Source organism: Octopus bimaculoides, chromosome 10, assembly GCF_046866305.1.
Source record: "Octopus bimaculoides isolate indiv1 chromosome 10, ASM4686630v1, whole genome shotgun sequence".
Taxonomy (NCBI): Eukaryota; Metazoa; Mollusca; class Cephalopoda; order Octopoda; family Octopodidae; genus Octopus; species Octopus bimaculoides.
The window spans coordinates 6,946,053-6,965,990 of record NC_142937.1 but is presented as its reverse complement, the minus strand read 5'-3'; the positions used below and the strand labels follow the sequence as shown (position 1 = coordinate 6,965,990).

General features: G+C 34.7%; 1 protein-coding gene across 1 annotated transcript in view; it reads left to right on the top strand.

The window, feature by feature from the left end:
- Nucleotides 1-19,938, top strand: part of LOC106871452 (dynein axonemal heavy chain 5) — a 330,351-nt gene that overhangs the window by 148,346 nt on the left and 162,067 nt on the right. The window contains exons 26-30 of the mRNA XM_089358345.1: nucleotides 2,491-2,571; nucleotides 8,522-8,926; nucleotides 12,435-12,553; nucleotides 17,162-17,461; nucleotides 19,534-19,774. Coding sequence (XP_089214471.1) covers nucleotides 2,491-2,571; nucleotides 8,522-8,926; nucleotides 12,435-12,553; nucleotides 17,162-17,461; nucleotides 19,534-19,774 — 1,146 coding nt within the window. The remainder of the gene's footprint in view (nucleotides 1-2,490; nucleotides 2,572-8,521; nucleotides 8,927-12,434; nucleotides 12,554-17,161; nucleotides 17,462-19,533; nucleotides 19,775-19,938) is intronic.

The following is a 19,938-nucleotide window of genomic DNA, read 5'->3' as shown; positions in this document are numbered from 1 at the left end:
GCAATACAAAACAGAATCACATGTATTGCAAGACACATTAAGCTGATTATTTACTTATTGCTAAAACCATGTTACTTATCTACTTTTTCTCTTTACGTCAGGTCAAATATATTAACTCGTTCTATATTACAAATTAATCAATTAACTTTGTTAAACAAAAATACGTGAATACACATGTTCCTAAATACATCTGTATAAACTTTACTTTGGTTGATGTGGTAAACCTAGAATATATGTTTATTTAAATACTATTGATTAATGACCTTGTTCAAATTCGGTAATGTGGCAAAGAATGAAAAGCTGATATGTAATTTGTTGAGTCTAGGACATTTACCCCTGCTGGACAATAACCCACCAAGGACATTTACCCCTAAGAACAGCAGATAATGATTTAAAATTTCTTAATATATTGGAGAGGGAGTAATTAACCAAAGGGGGTAATTGTCCTAAGGGGTAGTTGTCATTGGGGGAATTGTCCTATGGGAAGTGGGGTAATTGTTCTGATACTCTCTCTTTACAAACACAGACACACAAACACACACACACATATGTATATACAGTTCTTTCAGTTTCCGTGTACCAAATCCACTCACAAGGCTTTGGTCGGCCCAAGGCACTTGCCCAAGATGCCACGCAGTGGGACTGAAACCGGAACCATGTGGTTGGTAAGCAAGCTACTTACCACACAGCCACTCCTGCACCTATGAATGCTGATGATTATAATCTGTTAACTCATGTTGTAACTAGGCAGCTCTCTATTTTGACATCTGTTGATAGAATACTTAGGGAGTTCCAAAAAGTTATTTTGAAAGTCTAGGTGAGGGAAATGCTCCACAGTTCTGTGGAAGTGTTTTGAAGATGAAGAAAATTCCTGGGATTTATTGGATATCTATTTCTTCTTCCTCATCTACATGCTTCAATTGTTTTCAATCGCTGGTGAAGCACTAGAAGCCAAGTCATTCAGTGTAATTTCAGTATTTAAGTTAATGGCTGAACTGCAGAATAAAGAATAATTTTTTGGCTTGAGCACCAAGTTTAGTCAGCTTCCCCTGATAGGTATAAGAACTGTGAGGCAGATAATGTTTTTGTCTCTGAAAGAGCCATAAAGTACTTAAATGACAGGTATTGGTTTCCTGAAGACATCTTTCATAGCAAATTTGAATATAACAAAATTCTATAACTTTTGGAGAATTCTATAATGCAGTCAAGGCATGTAACTTTCAAGATATTTAAAGGATTAGCTATATGAAAAATATGTGATTGTAGAAGCAATTCCCTGTCACATTTTTCTTTTTTTTTTAGTTAGTGTTATTTCTTATTTGCTTCTATATAGACACGTAAAAGCACCCACTACACTCTCTGAGTGGTTGGCGTTAGGAAGGGCATCCAGCTGTGGAAACGCTGCCAAATCAGATTGGAGCCTGGTGTAGCCATCTGGTTTCACCAGTCCTCAGTCAAATCGTCCAACCCATGCTAGCATGGAAAGCGGACGTTAAACGACGACGACGATATATATGTGCTGTGCGTGAGAAGACCCGGCAAGCCAAGTGAGATCGTTGCCAGGGCCCCTGGACTGGCTCTTGTGCGGGTGGCACATAAGATGCACCATTTTGAGTGTGACTGTTGCCAGTGCCGCCTGACTGGCCTTCGTAGGGTTTTCGAGCGAGATCGTTGCCAGTGCCCCTGGACTGGCTTTTGTGCGGGTGGCACATAAAAGACACCATTTCGAGCGTGGTCGTTGCCAGTACCGCCTGACTGGCCTACGTGCGGGTGACACGTAAAAGCACCCACTACACTCTGAGTGGTTGGCGTTAGGAAGGGCATCCAGCTGTAGAAACTCTGCCAAATTAGATTGGAGCCTGGTGTTGCCATCCGGTTTCACCAGTACTCAGTCAAATCGTCCAACCCATGCTAGCATGGAAGGCGGACGTTAAATGATGATGATGACGATGATGATAGAAATCAAAGGCAATGACTACTATTCCCTTCAAACTTAGCTTTTATGAATCAGTCATTGAACTGGAAAAGAGTTCTGAGGAAATTCATCAATGTTTGAGTACTTAAGGTTTTACAGCATCAATATAAGCAAAAAATGGAACTTGTTAGAATTTTTATGCCATAAGATAATCTAAGCAAAATAATGGTTTCTTGTTTTTGTTATATGGTTTCAATTTTAGATAAAAAAAAAATTATGAAATGCAAGATGTGATGTAATGTGTGTGTGTGTTTGTGTGTGTGTGGTAGTATTTGGAAATTTATGAGCATATATGCTCATAAATTACCAATATTCTCATTTCTGTTAATCTAGAAATGTCCAACCCTACTCTGACAAAATTACCAAGCATGTAAGTAGCTCTAAATTGAGCTATATAAAAATGTGTACATAACCACAGAAGGTTGCAGAAGTTGACATGAAGATTTATGTCAACACATTCTAAAACATGTTTTTATAAGTTCCCCATATTTTAAACTTTCAATGCATAATTTTAGGATATGAATGAGATTATCAAGGATCTGGTGGCTAGTAACCCAAATATTACTGAATTTGAAGAAAATCTTCGTCACTTTAGGGTAAGTGGGATCAATTTGCATTATTTTCCATTTTACTATTTTCTTTCTCATATATACATACTTCTGAAAGTTTTCTTTATCTCATTGTTTATTATTTTTTGTAACATTTGTGTGTGTGTGTGTGTGTGTGTGTGTGTGTGTGTGTGTGTGTGTGTAGCACAATGAGTAATATTTGCTGCATTTCTGACTTTAACAAAAAAAATATTTTTAAAAAATGTTCACTAACTAACAGAAGCTATATCAGCTGAGCAAATGACTGTGTTGCTGTTACAGTTTTCAATTTATTTAATTTTGTTCCAATTGTTTATAAATTTGATGTATTGATGCAGTTTTGTCTACTAATTATGGAAATGAAATTCATTTTTGCCATAAATTAATAAATAAAATTTAATAGCTTTTAAAGTTTGCAAATTTTAGGTAATTTTAGCCAACCAAAAGCCACAAACACATTGGTTTCTGTTTCCGTAGTAACAAGCCAAGCTGTTGGTTGATCCTGGAAAGGATAGTGTATGACTGTCAGAAAAGGATACATGGTTGGAAGGTGGTACCTTTCCTCTTAGGACTGTACTGCTTTTCATGGGGCAAGTTGCTGACTTCGGTTTGGTCTTGTATTGAAGAACTGGAGATGAGCCACTATTCAGCTGTTAATTACAACTGTTATATTTGTGAAATATGTGTGAAGGACTTGCTCTGCAATCCAGTTCAGATGTGCAAACCTGGGAAGATTGTTGAGGTCGATGAAACAGTCTTCTCATGGTGTAAATACAACCAAGGAAGGGTACTTGCTACTTGAGCAGTGAATTTTCAGAGGAATCTGTTGCAAGACCAAACATGTTTTTTTTTTCATGCAGTGCCATGTTGGAATAGCAACACTCTAGAGAAATGCATACAATAGTTGGTTCTTCCAGGAACCACAACTTTCAGAGAGTTGTGGAGAGCCTCCTCTCACATTCCTGATTTTGATCGTTATAATTTATCAACATAGACCAGTGAACCACAGTGTTGAGCTTATTAATTTGAAAGATAGTACCCACACACAACAAATGGGAAAAAAGCACATGAACCAGTGTAAAATGAGGGGATAAACGATGCTGTGGGATCCATTGTTCTATAAATGACTCGTGTCTCTGCAAGATTATGTAGCACAGGAGATACAAAAATTGTAATTTGTTTGAGAAACTTGTTCGTTTTTGAATTTTCACTACAAAAGAAAAAAATAATTGTTTACATGATCTGAACTATTACTACAGCAGTGTACAATAGACTTTTTCTGTTTTTGTAACTCTTCAAACAAAAAAAAAAAATGACTTGAGGGACCACCAGACCATACAGTTTCAAGTGATTTGTGTTCATCCTCAGTGATGGATACTTGTCTGCTAGAAATAGCAGTAGTTCATTCTTGCTCACAATATATAGAAAAATAAGTGACAACAAGTCATTGATCTGCTGGTTCTGTTACTGGAAGATGGTAGGGGTTCACTCACCTGCTTGCGATATATATATTGGGTGCAGATTGCATCAACTAACTAGCTGGAGGAGGTGTCCTCCTGGGGTTATAATGTGGAAGTGGCAATAAACACTACTTCTCAGAATAGTTACTGGTTTCATCTCTTATAGGGATTTTATGACTAGTTAATTTGCTTGTTGCCAGATCAGTGGCTGCTGGTCACTTATTTTTCTATATATTGCAAGCTGGGACAAATAGCTGTTATCTCTAGCAGGCATGTATCCACCACTGAAGCTGAGCACGAATAGCTCAAAACCGTATGGTCTGGTGGTCTCATTGTTGGAAGATGGTAGGGGTTTGCTCCCTGCCTGCAATACATATTGGATGCAATTTGCACCAACTAACCAGGTGGAGGAGGCATTCTTCTGGGGTTAAAACAGTAGTGATGCCGGTTCCTACAGAACAGCCATGTTAAAATGACTATGCATATTACATCTCAGTATAGTTTCTGCTTTCATTTCTTATAGAGATTTTCTGACAAGCTAATTTGCTTATATTTATATATATAAATATATATATATATATATATATATATATATATATATATATATATATATATATATATATATATATATATATATATATATATAAAAAACTTGTAAGTGAATTATGTGATCTGTATAATTATTTCTCTATAAACCATGGGATCCTTGCTGTGAAAATATAATGCTGCACAATGCAATAATAGTTTAGTGTTTAGTTTTATGACTAGCATATGCATATAAATTACATAAGAGAATTAATTGAATAAATGAGTGATACGATTATGAAATACAAATTAGTTATCAACTGAATAGTTAGCTGATTACCTCATTGAACCCAGTAACTTATTTCTTCTATGGCTGAACAAAGTGTCCACTTGTAATACTTCAATAGTATCACCATTTCAATAATGCTCTCATCAATAGAAGATACAAGATGTCGTTCAGGATGTCGTATAAATAATTTTGTTTACTTGAGTATATGATAAATGTAATTTTGTATTCAGTTAATTCGATTTCATTGCATAAAGGATAATTACAAAACATGATTAATTGCTTAACTTTTCAAACCATATAACTGTTTCGCACCAAATCTATTTAAAATTGATCGTTGTGCAAATCAAGTTAATTGCAATTAATTGCATAATATCCTTCTAGTTTTATTTTTTTCTGACAGTTGGATAACCTTCCGGTCCTTGTGCATATAAAATGGTGGACAACAAAGATAAACACTGAAAACAAGTGATAATAATTGGCGATGGCAGAAACATTACCGTTCAGCTTTCAGGTCCCGAGTGAACGTGTTTATCTGCCTTCCAGCAATGACCGTGTTCATGATTTAGGTGCATTTACGGACTTTATTATTCAGTATATTGTTCTATTACCTCATCTGGGATGCTCCCTCCAACATCCTGGATGCTGTAGTAAATGGGAGGGTCATTGCTTCCGTAGCCGAATGGAACAAGATTCTGAAGCATTGGGACCTGTCAGTGAACTGTCTCTTCCAACTTGTGGTGTTTGAGACGTTTGGAGGGGTGAAGCTCTTGTCATTGTTGGCAGCTCGCCTTACCTAGGTGTTGGGTGATGCCCATGAAGGTGCTTCGCTGGTCCAATGCCTTAGCCTCACCATCGCCTGTCGTAATGCCACAAATGTATTGGCTTGCTTCACTAGGTTCTACTGAACCAGGTGATGTGTGACCAATTGAGGCACTCGATGTTGCATTGATGTGTTTTTCCTTTTCCTTTTTTTTATTTGTTTTTCTTATTTTCTTTCCTTATTTCGCTTTTTCCAGTTTTACTTTTGGATATTGAATAAATAGATATGTATACAACAACATTTCATATGTGTTACATATGATTGATTTTACTGATATTATAAAATCATATTTTTAACATACACCTGGTATTAGGTTAACATGCACTTTACCGTCATAAACGAAATTTATAGTAAATTGTAAAAAAAATTGAAGAAAATTGTGATAAATATTGGGAGTGATGAGAGTCAAATGGATCTTGGCAAAAAAGAAATTGACTCATATAGTCTGAGTGAATCTACAACAATGACACCACAGTTCTTTCTCATTGTTCATACAAGATTATTGCATGGCTTCTTGCATGGCTTAGATATAACTGTGTTTGCTATCATGTGTCGTTATGCAAACAACAGAATTGCCTTCTCAGTAGTATTTATTACTGGATATAATACTTTGTGCTGTCTGTCCTTTATTCCTAAGTGCAGAAATCCGAGTGCAAAAGTGTATTTCTATTATTATGTTCGAAAACACACTGAAAGTTAAATTATTATTGTTAGTTGTTTGATATTTTATATTTACGAACATAGAGAAAATAATTCAAAATTAGCAAAACGTTGTATACAATGGCTCTTTCCTGTTTGACTGCCACTTTTCAATTTCTTTAATTTTTGTCCCAGTTGATTTCATATTTGATGTGTTGCCGTAGTTTTGTATGGTAATCTTTGACAGGACATTCATTTTCACCATAAATCAATAAATAAAGAGTTAATAGCTTTTAAAATTTGCAAATTTTGGGTAATTTTAGCCAATTGAAAGCCACAAATATGTAGCTGCGTGTTTCCATAGTAACAAGCTTACCCATGTAGTTTTTGCTTACTAAATGCTTAAAACACAGGTGGCCGTGATATGTGCTAAAATAATAGCTAAATAGGACTTAAATCACTCACCAAATTTCTTCCCGTTTTTGCATAATATGAATTCCTGTGTGTAGAATACAAATTTGCAAAACTCTCCTGAAAATTCTAAAAAATAGAAAAGCTGTATGGCAGGCATAAAGCAAAATATGCCAACATTTCATTTTTTTTACAGTTGACAACTGTGGTCAGGCACAAAATAACAACATCCAAATCCTGTTTTCTGACTGGGTAAAAATAATCAAAAGAATTTTCTGGAAGATGTGAATTTGCCCCTGAGATTCAGCTTAGAGAATTACATCAATACACCAATTTTTTTAATTTTCACTAAACTTCGAAATATCCACAGATGCAGCCAATCAGAAAAAATCCCATAAAACTGATTTATCAGTTAGATATTCTGAAAGCTTTTGTTTTTTACAATAAGTTAAATTAATGAGTGTTAGACAGTACTTCAGGCAGCCAAATGTACTATTCATGCTATTCTTAGTATTTTAAATGATTAAAGATTGTCAAAATCCAGAAGCAGTGTAATTTCTTTTTAATTATTATTTACAACAGAGTATTGAATTTATTTAAAAAATAAATCTTCCTTGTAGATAAAATTTGTAAAAAGCTAGGTTGTTTTCATTTTCGATTATATCAATTAGACTTTGATTGCTAATAAATTTTCTTTTCTTTAATGCCATTAAGCTAAAAAGTATTTGAAAGTCCATTGATGCATGAATCTGGCTAAACTTCATTAATTGAAGAATACCAAAGGGAATGGTAAAACCACAATAAGTAAAACATTCAACATAAGATGATAGTTTGGAAACTGGAACAAAAGTAAATACTGTCTGATGGAATATGGAGTAAAGTAATATGAGATTCATACATTGATTGTAGCTTTGCCAGCAGAAAAATATAGAGAACTGAAAAAAATTAGTGACTTTATTGCAATGATTTCCATCAGTTACCCTATGATTAGTTGAGTAGGTATGATTAAATATGAAAAGACTTAAGCAAATCTTGACTCAAACTTCTAAAAAAAAAATGAATGATTGTCAGGTAATTGTTGTGCATTAGAAGTATTTATAGCAGATATTTACAGAAGAAAGTTTAGGAAATAATGATAATAATAATCCTTTCTGCTGTAGTCACAAGGCACAAAATATTGTGGGGAGGGGCTAGTTGATTACATTGACCCCAGTGCTCAACTGTTACTTAGTTTATTGATCTTGAAATAATGAATGGTAAAGTCAACCTAGGCAGGATTTGGACTCAGAACGTAAAAATGGACGAAATGCTTCTAAGCATTTTGCCTGGTGCAGTAATGATTCTGGCAATAATAATAAAGGCTGGTTTGAGAACATTGAACCTCATAAAAGATAGAATTGGTATTTTTATGAATACAATGGATTGCAAATATGTTCAGATTTGCTAGTTTGATCGTTGATAGTAATACTCTTTGCTCTTTACTCTCTTTTACTTGTTTCAGTCGTTTGACTGTGGCCATACTGGTGCACCACCTTTAGTCAAGCAATTCAACCCCAAGACTTATTCTTTGTAAGCCTAGTACTTATTCTATCGATCTGTTTTGCCGAACTGCTAAGTTACGGGGATGTAACCACACCAGCATCGGTTGTCAAGCGATGTTGGGGGGACAAACACAGATACACAAACATACACACACACACATATATATATATACATATATACGACGGGCTTCTTTCTGTTTCCTTCTACCAAATCCACTCACAAGGCTTCAATGTTATTTACTTTTGTCAATTTACATGATGTTTTTTTTTTTAGAGTTTACAACAAGAAATTGAGCAGATTGAATCCAGCTACACTATTGGACCAATAGAAATGATGACAGAAAACTTAAAAACATCCCTTGGTACAGAAGTCAAAGCTTGGGAATATTCATATGCAAAGGCTCTAAATGAAATCTCTGCACAAAAGATGAATACTGTCTTCTCTTTCTTTGATCGTATGATGAAAAGCTTGTCCCACCCCGTTAAAGATCTGGATGATGTACGTTCACTGATGGCAGCCATAAATGAAGGAAAAGAAGCTGAAGTGTCAGTTGAATTTAATTTCATTCCCATAGAAGAGGCTTATTCTTTATTACATAAGTATGGCATTGTTTTTAATGATGGAAATGCTGAACGCCTTGATTCATTTGCCTATCTGTTTTCAAAAGTGAAAACTCAGGTAAAACATTTTTTTATATTATATGCTACTTGTGCATTACTTGTTGTTTTATGAATGGAATAATTTCTCATTTCACTGAAGCATAATTAAATATTAGGAAACAAGGAAAAGTTAAACATATTAGATATAAAATACACACCACACTTATCCTTGATAGCATTCATGTCTTGGCTATCTAAACATAGTGGAGTCCATTCCTCCCCAGCTCTAACTTTAGGAGAAGGAAGAAGAGAGGGAGATGTAGATGGAAAGGAAGATTTATCAACTGGTACCGTATTTATTGACCACCAAAGGGATGTGAAGGCAGGGTGTCCCAAGAAATGTATGCACATATTCATTTTTACTCTAAGCACTAAGCCCGAAATTTTGGGGGAGGGGCCAGTCGATTAGATCGACACCAGTATGCAACTGGTACTTAATTTATCGAGTCTGAAAGGATGAAAGGCAGAGTCGATCTCAGTGGAATTTGAACTCAAAACAGAAAGACAGACGGAATATCGCTAAACATTTTGCCCCGTGTGCTAATGTTTCTTCTTTCTTTATTGCCCACAAGGGGCAAAACATAGAGGGGACAAACAAGGACAGACAAAGGGATTAAGTCAATTACATCGACCCAGTGCATAACTGGTACTTAATTTATTGACCCTGAAAGGATGAAAGGCAAAGTCAACCTTGATGGAATTTGAACTCAGAACGTAACGATAGGCAGACGAAATACCGCTAAGCATTTCGTCCGGCGTGCTAGTGTTTGTGCCAGCTCACCACCTTAATGTATACACATATCAACAGCAGATTTTATCCATTAACAATAATGAAGGGAGCCAAACTAAGCTTTGAACTAAGAAAATTTATTCTAATTCTGCCTGCCCTTATATAATGTGGCGTACCTGTCTACCTTCTCATTAGCAAGATATCTGTGTCTGTTCCTCTATCATACTTTAGCTTCTCAACAGGTGTCATCAGAACACCTCCAAATTTACTACCACTCTTCTCAGTTTTCCTTTGTCTTGCAAGCTATTTGGTAGCATCACAAAGTTGGTGGGGCACATTTGTTTATATATATGCATTGCTTTAACATAACTATTATGGACTTTCAGTACTCCACATTATATAAGGGCAGGCAGAATTAGCTGGAAAGAAGACATTTTTGTCTTTTCAGCTACTCCCATCTACCCTTATATAATGCAGTGAACCATTTATCTTTGGTGGTGAGAAGGTGTAAGAATGTACCTTCAAGATACAAGAAGACAAGCATAAGTATGAATACAGACAGAGGATCAAGAAGGATAGGTGGACATGTTTGTAATGGTGTGAGAAGAGAGTGACACATAATTAGAGCTGTTGGTAAAGGTGAAAAGAGTGAATGATGAACAATGGAGATGTGATTGATGATAAATATTTTTTTCCATAATTCACCAATTTTTAGATATCAGCTATCTTTTCCTGATGTACTACAACCTATTTGCTGCCTAAAAAGTGTAAAATATAATTAAAAAATCTTTCCCAACTAAACACTGGCTGAAGTTGACTAATGGACTCACAATGGATAAATATCATATCTTTTCAGCTTAGTACACATACTATGTGTTGTTGTTAGATTGTTATTATAATGTTTGAGATGTCTGATAGCATTTTATGAATAATAATCATCTTCATTGTTGCTATTATGTCTGCTGCATCCATTTTTATTGGTGACATTGTTGTCATTATTTAACCCTTCAGCATTCAATTTATTTTGTCAAAAGTAATAAATTAATCATACATTGTTTTGTAGCTTGGTGATTTTGATGAGGTTACTGTTAATTTTGAGAATGATATTGTTGGGTTGGTGTGAGAGGCTATCTCTGGCTGATTCGAACATGAAGCTTGTAGAATATTTTGGCAAGATATGGCCAGATTAAATGCTAAAGGATTAAGCCCCTAATTTTTTGGTTAGCATTGATGTGAAAGGCCTATAATATGGTATAAAATATTTCTCTATTATTTCATCTGTGCAGTTCAACATCTTTGTGAAACTCTAAATCCAAACATGCTATTTCTTTCCTCAGCATCTTTTAACCTCCATTTTCCATGCTGGCATGGGTTAGTCTTTCTTACTTTCAATTCATATTTATAAATTTTTATGGATTAAATGCACTGCTGTCATTGCCAAACATTCAGTTGGATACTCTTATTTTATTACTTGCTGGATTAGGACTCACTGACATAATTCATTTAAGTTTTATGTGCAAAACAAAAGCAAAACATTGAAGGAATGGACTAAGGACTAAATGAATAAATTACAGTTTTGAATGTAAATTCTGTCATTCATTCATTCTTTCTTCCATCTCAGGGAATTACATGGATTAGATTCTATAGTTTTACACTAAATATGAGACATTTGAGTCTTTAGATAATACTTGAATACTTCATTTGCTATTTTTCTGACCCAAGTCATTTTTAATACTGACTACAGTTTGAAGAAAAAGTATGAGTGATTTGTGATACATAGTTGTCAAGAACCCAGTAAAGTTAGAAATATTCATTGCTTTGCTATACTTTTCCTTTTTATATTGATATTCCTTCATTCAATTTCTTTAATGTTTGGCTAAAAACTGATCAAATACTACATTAGCTTATTCAAATGGCTACCTACATGGAGAAGTGCAATAATGTGAGATGTTGTTGACGATCCTGATCTGAATCCATTTTGATTTGGTCGCAATTGTTTGTCTATCTGAGGTTGTATTTGGTTAAGTATCATCTTGTTGACTGTTTTTGAAACAATGGATGACAGACTGATTCCTCTGTAATTCCCAGTATCGCTTAGGTCTCCAGTTTTGGACAGCGGTAGCAAGTCTACCTCAGACCATTGTTCTGGTTTCACATTGTCATTTAGCAGTTTTAGAAGGAAATTGAAAGCGAGGTTGTTTCTAGCAACAGTGGAGTCTGTTCTTTTATATGGGATTGAAACATGGACGCCCACTAAAGCAATGAAGAAGCAGTTGGACGGTTGTTATGTGAGGATGCTTAGAATGGCACTCAATGTCTCCTGAAAGAATCATATAACAAATGCTGACTTATATTAGGGATTACCAAAAGTAACATTGAAGGTACAGCCTAGAAGGATGAGGCTAGATGGACACTGCATAAGACACACCAATGAAACTGCTAACAAGCTAGTGCTCTGGCAACCAATAGAAAGAGGAACCAGGTGAGGAAGGAGGAAGATGACCTATATCAACTACTTGTTGGCGGATACTGGTATGGAAGGGATGCAGGAACTGAGGAGCATTATGGAAGATCAAGATGAGTGGGGGAAACGTGTGGAAACAGTCTTCGGGTGTCCTGTGGGATGAACTAGATAGATAAATATATAGACAAGGCAATAAGAGAAAACAAGAACTATATAAATGCCAATGTATTCTTTCCTCCTTCTTACTCATTATGCACTGTCTATATTCACACTCAGTTTAAATATGTATATACATGTAAGTTTCTCTGTTTCTTTATTTAACTACTATAACAGTCTCTAGAAGTTCAAGGAATGCTATTGGAAATTCAACCTCAATTCAAGATGGAGTTGTCAGCTGGTGTTGAACAGTTTGCTGTGGACTATTCTCAATTTCTTGATGATTATACGATGAAGTAAGGTTTTATGTTCTGTCAGTTATATTTTTACTTTCTTTACAAATATATATATATACACATGTGTGCACTTGCACTCACACATATAGACACATGCACACACACGCACACACACAAACACACACACACATGCATGCACACACACACATGCACATACACACACATGCATGCACACACACACATGCACACACACACACATATGCATGCATGTGTGTGTGCGCACGCACACACGGTATGATAGCTGATTAAGTATGATGTACTTCTAACCACCATTTTATAAGTTTCAGAAATATTATCTAACATTTATATTATATTCAAAGATAAACTCTTATTGTTTAGCTCTGGAACTGGCAAACTGTTTTACAATCAGGTAAAATAAATTACATTTTGCTATTCATTTTTTTCTCAAGTCAGTAGCAAGGGAAGTTCAAGGAATTAATTATAGTCTCCACTCACAACTGTATAGGATTTGCTAAAGTTCATGCAGATACAAATTATGTGTCAATCATTTTGGTTAAGTTATTGATATTAGTAAACACATATAAAATTGCCTGACCTAATACATATAAATAGAAATTTTCTGATATCAGGATATGAAAATTAACAAGAAAAATAAATCTCATAAATATACGACAGGTTGTACAGTCACTACTGTGCATCTATGAAGCTATGTGGTTTATCAAAGTGATAGATTGCAGTCTTGTTTTTACATTTCTGATTTATTAGCAATAAAAAACCCCTACAGAGACTTATCAGCAAGAATGTGGAAAGTATTTACTGAAGATAGATGTTGTTCAATATTGGGCTGGTTATGTATGGTGGATCAATATATTTTGCATTAACAGACGTCACTTGTAAGTGATCATTTGAAGACAAATCATTCTTAATTGCTCCTGAATTAAAAGTCTATCACTAACAGCTAATGTATCCCTCCTATGCTGAATTTATTTCTTGTGTCTTTAGAAATAATCAGTTTTGCTTCTAGTTATTTTGTAACATGGTAAAAAGTATTCTTGTAGGTTAAATGATAAAGTTGTTGTTTTTGCTCTGGTAAGAATATAAACAGAGCCAGATCAAGATCCATAGAGGACCTAAGCATAAAATAAATTTTTAGTTTTCAAAATGAAACCAAACGAACAAGATGGAAAATAATGTTTATTTTTGTATACTTCATCTTTATTTACATTTGAAAAGTTTTCTCCTACTTTTTTGTTGTTCATTAGATCCTCACTATGACACCAGGAACACTTCAAAATTATATTTCCAATCATATAAATCGCTTCAAATAATATTTTAGCAAGTTTGAAGTGATTTCTTTTGCACTGTAAACCATTTACCATTTCCGTGGTGCCCCACTTCCCTTGATGCTCTAAGCATGTGTTTATTTTGCTTAATGCTTAATCCAGCACTGCATGTATATTAACATTCTAAGAAATATCATTATTCTTTTATTCATTTATGTCATTAGATTGTGACAATGCTGGGGCACCACCTTGAAGAATTTTAGTCAAATGAATCGACTTCAGTACTTATTTTTTGTTAGCGAAGTATTTATTCTGTCAGTCTCATTTGTCAAACTGCTAAGCTACAGGGATGTAGACACAGACACACACACATACGGTGGGTTTCTTTCAGTTCTTGTCTACCAAATCCACTCACAAGGCTTTGGTCAGTCTAAGGCTATAGTAGAAGGCACTTGCCCAATGTGCCACACAATGGGACTGAACACAGAACCATGTGGTTGGGAAGTAAGCTTCTTATCATGCAGCCACTCCTGTGCCTATAGTTATACTTAGTTAAAACAACAGCCAATACAATTTTGTTTGAGTTAGTGAATATTTAATTGAAAAGTGTATATAATATAATTAAACCTTGTATTTCTTTCAACACACGTATCCACATCAAGAATCTTGCACACAAAATACACATACGAAATATGTATATAATATCTTATTAGTAGAAACAACTTGAAAGGGTTCAGGCTGAACAGCTTTCCCAGCAGAAAGCCAACACTAGATTATAGAAGGGCTTTAACCTGTTACTAGCACTTCTTCATATTTCTCTCCCTCATTTCGAAAAAGAAATGTTCTAGCAAACACATGATGTCCAGAAGCTGATTGAGGGCTGATGAAATTCAGCTGCTTATAAGAATTGTGGTAAGAGTTTATAGCAAATTGAACGTTATAGTCTCCTCATCTCTTCAACCTGACCAATGCTAACTACTGTAAAAATGTCAAAGTACAAAATAATGCTAACTCTCTTGGATAATTCTTCCACTTTTTTTTCAAATATTTGCAAACTCCTAACCCGGACTCTTCATATCACCTCTTGCAAATATACAAACACATTATGTTCCTCTTTGTGTGACAAATTTCTCCTTATCTATATTATTTATTGTCTATCTTTGCTATCCAGTACTTATAGTTAATTTGGACTAAAGTTTCTCTTCCAAAATACATCTTATGCCTCTATAACTTTCCTAATGCCTGCAACCACCAACAATCTTTTACCCTTATCTTTTCCATCATCAAGGAAATGTCATCTCTGTCAGAAGACATCATCCTCAATGGCTTCATTGTTCACAAGTTTTCTTGTCATTGACCCCTTTTAATGCTGCTAGTGCAGAAAATCTATTATCTTTAAATCTCTACAACATTTAAAATCTTTCCCTACTTGTATCCTTAATCAGTATATGGCCATGCCAATCCACTACTGCCACTTCTCATATTAGACTCTCTGACTACCACCTACTCATGACTACCACCTCCACATCCACATTCTATTCTACACTCTTACCCTGAAGTTTACTGCACTTTATATCAGTTGATTTCTCTGGGTTCTGTCAGCTCCTTATCTACTGACCCATCAGAGACAGCTAAGCAGATGACTGAAACCTTTATCTTAGCCGCATCCTTCCACAGACCCCAGGTGGCTTAACATAGTTGCTTTGCAGAAGTAAAGGCTAAGAACCATTGCACCTGAAACACAAATTTGCCTTCAAGCATTACACAGCCTTCAAGATCTCCCACCTTTCAAACTGCTGCTGAACCTTCTGACTCTTTGCTAAAAAGATCTCATCCAGTACTTCTGACATTCATGATGGCTCATTAAGCCATGCTCCTGTGGAGAAAGCTCCCACAAATGCAACCTGCTTTGCATCCAACTTCATACTGTATATACTAGGCAAATTTCCCAAACTCTCCCCACTCCATTAGGCTTTCTACCACGTATATACAAACACACTAAGGGCAAAAACATCTCCAGTTTTTCAAACTGATCCCAAAATTTCTCATTGCCCATCATGTGATCCATTGTTCTTTCTATGTATTTATGTATGGCGAAATTCTACATTGGTCCATATTCTCAAGAAAAGCAATTACTCTGACCCCATTTGACCTCACTAATTCTGGAGGATTGGCAAAAGCCAACAGTGCAGCCCCTCTCTGTAGATCGAACCATTAGATGAATGTTTCTTATTGGTTGGTATTTTATGAGAAAGTAATATTTGGTGGAAGGAAGCTTTAAGCTTATAAGTTTACTATTTTGCCAGGTTCGTTGTTTATTTCTTGAATTTTTGATAATTATCATTATCATCATTTAATGTCCATATTCCATGTTGGCATAGGTTGGACTGCTAAATTGGGTCAGGCATCCTGGTATGGGATCTTTCGAAATAAAGTTCTGTTTTGTAAAAGTTGACATCTGTTGTTGGTAATAATAATAATAAAAGAAAACTTACTGTGTTTAGATTTTCATACTTTTGTATTTTTGTTAGTTAGTCATGGGAGGAAGTGGGTGCACATAGTTTTTGAAAGCCTTTCAGACTTTTGAATTTGATGTGGCTTATGTTTAGTTTGAATATGTGAAGGATAAGGTCAAAAAATTTTTATTTTGTGCATCAAGAAATATACATTTGACAATTGCTTATTCCTTCATTTATTAATCTTTTAGCTGTATTTACTAAAGGCATAAGTTTTCAGCTTCTAATTTTCCTAAATTAGAAGGACCTAGATTATTATTTTTACCTTCTCTAAAAGCTCTTCAAATTTTTGACAAAATTTTACTTCTCACTATATATTCAAGCACATAATTTTCTCAGTTAGAGGCGTTCAATGAAACAAAAAAAACAAAATCATTTTCCTTAATGTTTCAATGATTAAATTTATAACTTCAATTTAACACTATGCTAATGTCTATTTCTAGAGGGTTCGGGGACCAAAGTCAAAGAGTTTTTAGATCTTTTCTTTTTCCCTTTAAAAATCTAGCATTTCTTTAATGTAATCTGTCAACAAAATAACTTTAAAATAATAAATTATTGACTTTAACTTGTATGAATAATTACAAGTTTGACATGGTGCTTCCTGAAACAAAATGTTTTTGCAACTGGATTCCTTTCTTACTGCTTCACCTCATGTATAAAATGGAAAACTTATTTTATTAATCAGGCAAACTGTAGAAACCACAGTTCCATTTATATTCTCTTGGGTACAACACAATAACTGTAGTAAATATATTTGCATGACATGATCTTAATCTCACAAATATTTTATATCTTGTTTCCTAGTATATTTTTGTTGTCATTTAGATTGTAATATTATTTAATTTTAGAGGCCCAATGGAAGAAGGTATTGAGCCTAGAGAAGCATCTGATAGAATGAAGATTTTCCAGTGCATATTTGATGAATTGTGGGGTAAATACCTAACCTACTCTGGAGGCGAAGAACTCTTTGGCCTGCCAGTTACTGAATACCCTGATTTGATGAGAATAAAGAAAGAGCTAAATCTTTTACAAAAACTTTACCAGCTTTATAATGCAGTATTAGCCTCTGTGAGTGGATATTATGATATACCCTGGACTGAAATTGATATTGATAAAATAAATGCAGAACTTCTTGAATTCCAAACTAGGTAAATACATTTCGTTTTCCTCTTTTTGTTTTGTTTTTATTTTTCAATAAATTTAACGTCTGAAGTTGAAAGTCGATAAAAAACAGAAACTTTGTTTTGCTGTTTATATAAATGATTGTTCTACCATTAAAGCAACTAGACATTGGGATGGTTTTCCTAATTGGGAATTTGAGAAGAGGTTGAGAACCAAATTTGAATTCGATAGAATTGTCTTTTTAGAAATATTAAATAACTGCCACTGGCATGGCTGTATGGTAAAAAGTTTGTTTCCCAACCACATGATTCTAGGTTCAATCTGACAGCATGGTGCCTTGTGCAAGTGTTATCTACTATAGCCCCTGGTTGGCTAAATTTTTGCGAGTGAATTTGGTAAAGAAACCTTATCACCCAAGGAACTCTCCATGTCTCAGACATAACTTCTTTGTGAAGGACTTTTCTAGATGGAACTATAAGAGAAATAGGAACTCCCCACATCTGAGACACATCCTACATAATGAAGACTTTGAACAGGACCAAAGAAGAAATAAGAACTTCTCCCACTTGAGACATATCTTCCACAATCCACCCCACAACCGTCCAAACCACAAGATGTAACCCACAATAGATCAAGAGTTAATGGAATGACAATCAACAAGAGCACTAATTCCATACATCAAAAACCAAGGAACCATTTTTTAGGTGAACTGGGCCAAAGTTCACCCCAATACCACAAAAACTGAACCTAAATGAAATACAAAATGATATTCAGAGATTCTGTAGAAAACTTCGATTCACTGAAGAATTATTTGATAAAGAAACTAATGATCACGCAGTACTTTGTACTAAAACTAGCTACTGTCTGACAAAAAGATGAAATCAAACTCTGGATAACTTTTGTGTTTTGGTATCCAATTATCCCTATTATTTACTTCCACCTTGAAAATTTAAAACAAATACAAGTCAAGAAGAATGGGAAATCATTAATGATCTCAAGGAGGACCATAATATGATTATAAAAGAAGTTGATAAAGGGAGTGCTACAGGGAGGTCAACCAGGCAGAATGCCAAGCTTGACCACCAGAAAGAATAAGATGTCAGCAGAATTATAACAAATCAAAAATCAGATCTGTTCATGGAAAAACTTATAAATACACTGATTCCAAAAGACTCCGTTACAAACGAAAGACCCTGCATGTGACGGAAAAAAGAACCCAAGTTAATAAACAGTAACAAGACTCCTTTCCTTTACCTTCTTCTCCCTTTATTTTTTTCTCTTTTTAACTCAGTATGACCGAACATTTGGTGATCCACATTTTTTATATTCTTCACCGATCATTTCTGATATTATTGAATTTTGTGAACATTTAATCATTTAAACATAATGATCCACACTTTTTATGTTCTTTGCCACAGTCTACACTATAGAACACTAAAGTATTTAGAGAAAGACAGTCATGGCCAGTTCACTGAGTTTCACATCCATAAAGTGCTTAGCATTACATATGTCTTGACAAATGCTCTGTTCAAAAGAAGAGAGATTGTTGGCCACTAGCTACTAGGGTCTCATGAGATGTATGTAAAGCTAAGTGCTTTATGGACGTGAAACCCTGGATAACCCAATGAACCAACCATAACTGTCTTTCTCTAAATATATATATATTCATGTCAGCACAGAAAAAGAAAGATTAAATGGTGGTAATTATGACGCGTGTGTTTATATACAATATATATGTGTGTGTGTGTGTGTGTGTGTGTGTATGCTGTATCATTTATTTGCAATATTTCTTGGAAACAAGGGCCATGAGCTCCATGTCTGCTATGTATCAAACTCTGGATGATATTGATGTCAGGAAAAGCATCCAGCTGTTGAAAATCTAGCTCAGTAAATTTTATTTGGTCTATGCAAGCATACGAATGTGGATAATAAAATAATGATAATGACGTATGTTACATCTGACTTTGGGGTGTGAGGTATGGTTAAAATAGTTTAACATATTTTCAATGGCAATTCTATTTTAGATATTTAGAGATATGAGAAATAGCTGTACTTGTATTTATGCTTTGCTTATAAAGTTCATGACTTTTGTGTGTAGGTGTCGGAAGTTGCCAAAGGCTTTGAAGCAGTGGAAGGCCTTTTTTGATTTAAGCAAGACAATTGATGATTTTAATGAGACTTGTCCTCTGCTTGAAATGATGGCAAACAAAGCCATGCAACCAAGGCATTGGGAAAGAATTGAGGTACTTACAAAGCACAAATTCGATGTAGAATCTGACACTTTCCTTTTGAAGAATTTGATGGAAGCACCATTATTAGAAAACAAGGAAGATATTGAGGTAATTTTTATGTCCTTTTCCGGCAGATGTAGAAAGAGTAATAATAATAATAATAATTATTATTATTACAATTTTTTTATTCATGTAATTTTTTATTTGTTCATTTATTTTGTTTATGCATTAAAAAACATAGCATGTGACAGTTTAGATACAGCACATTCATG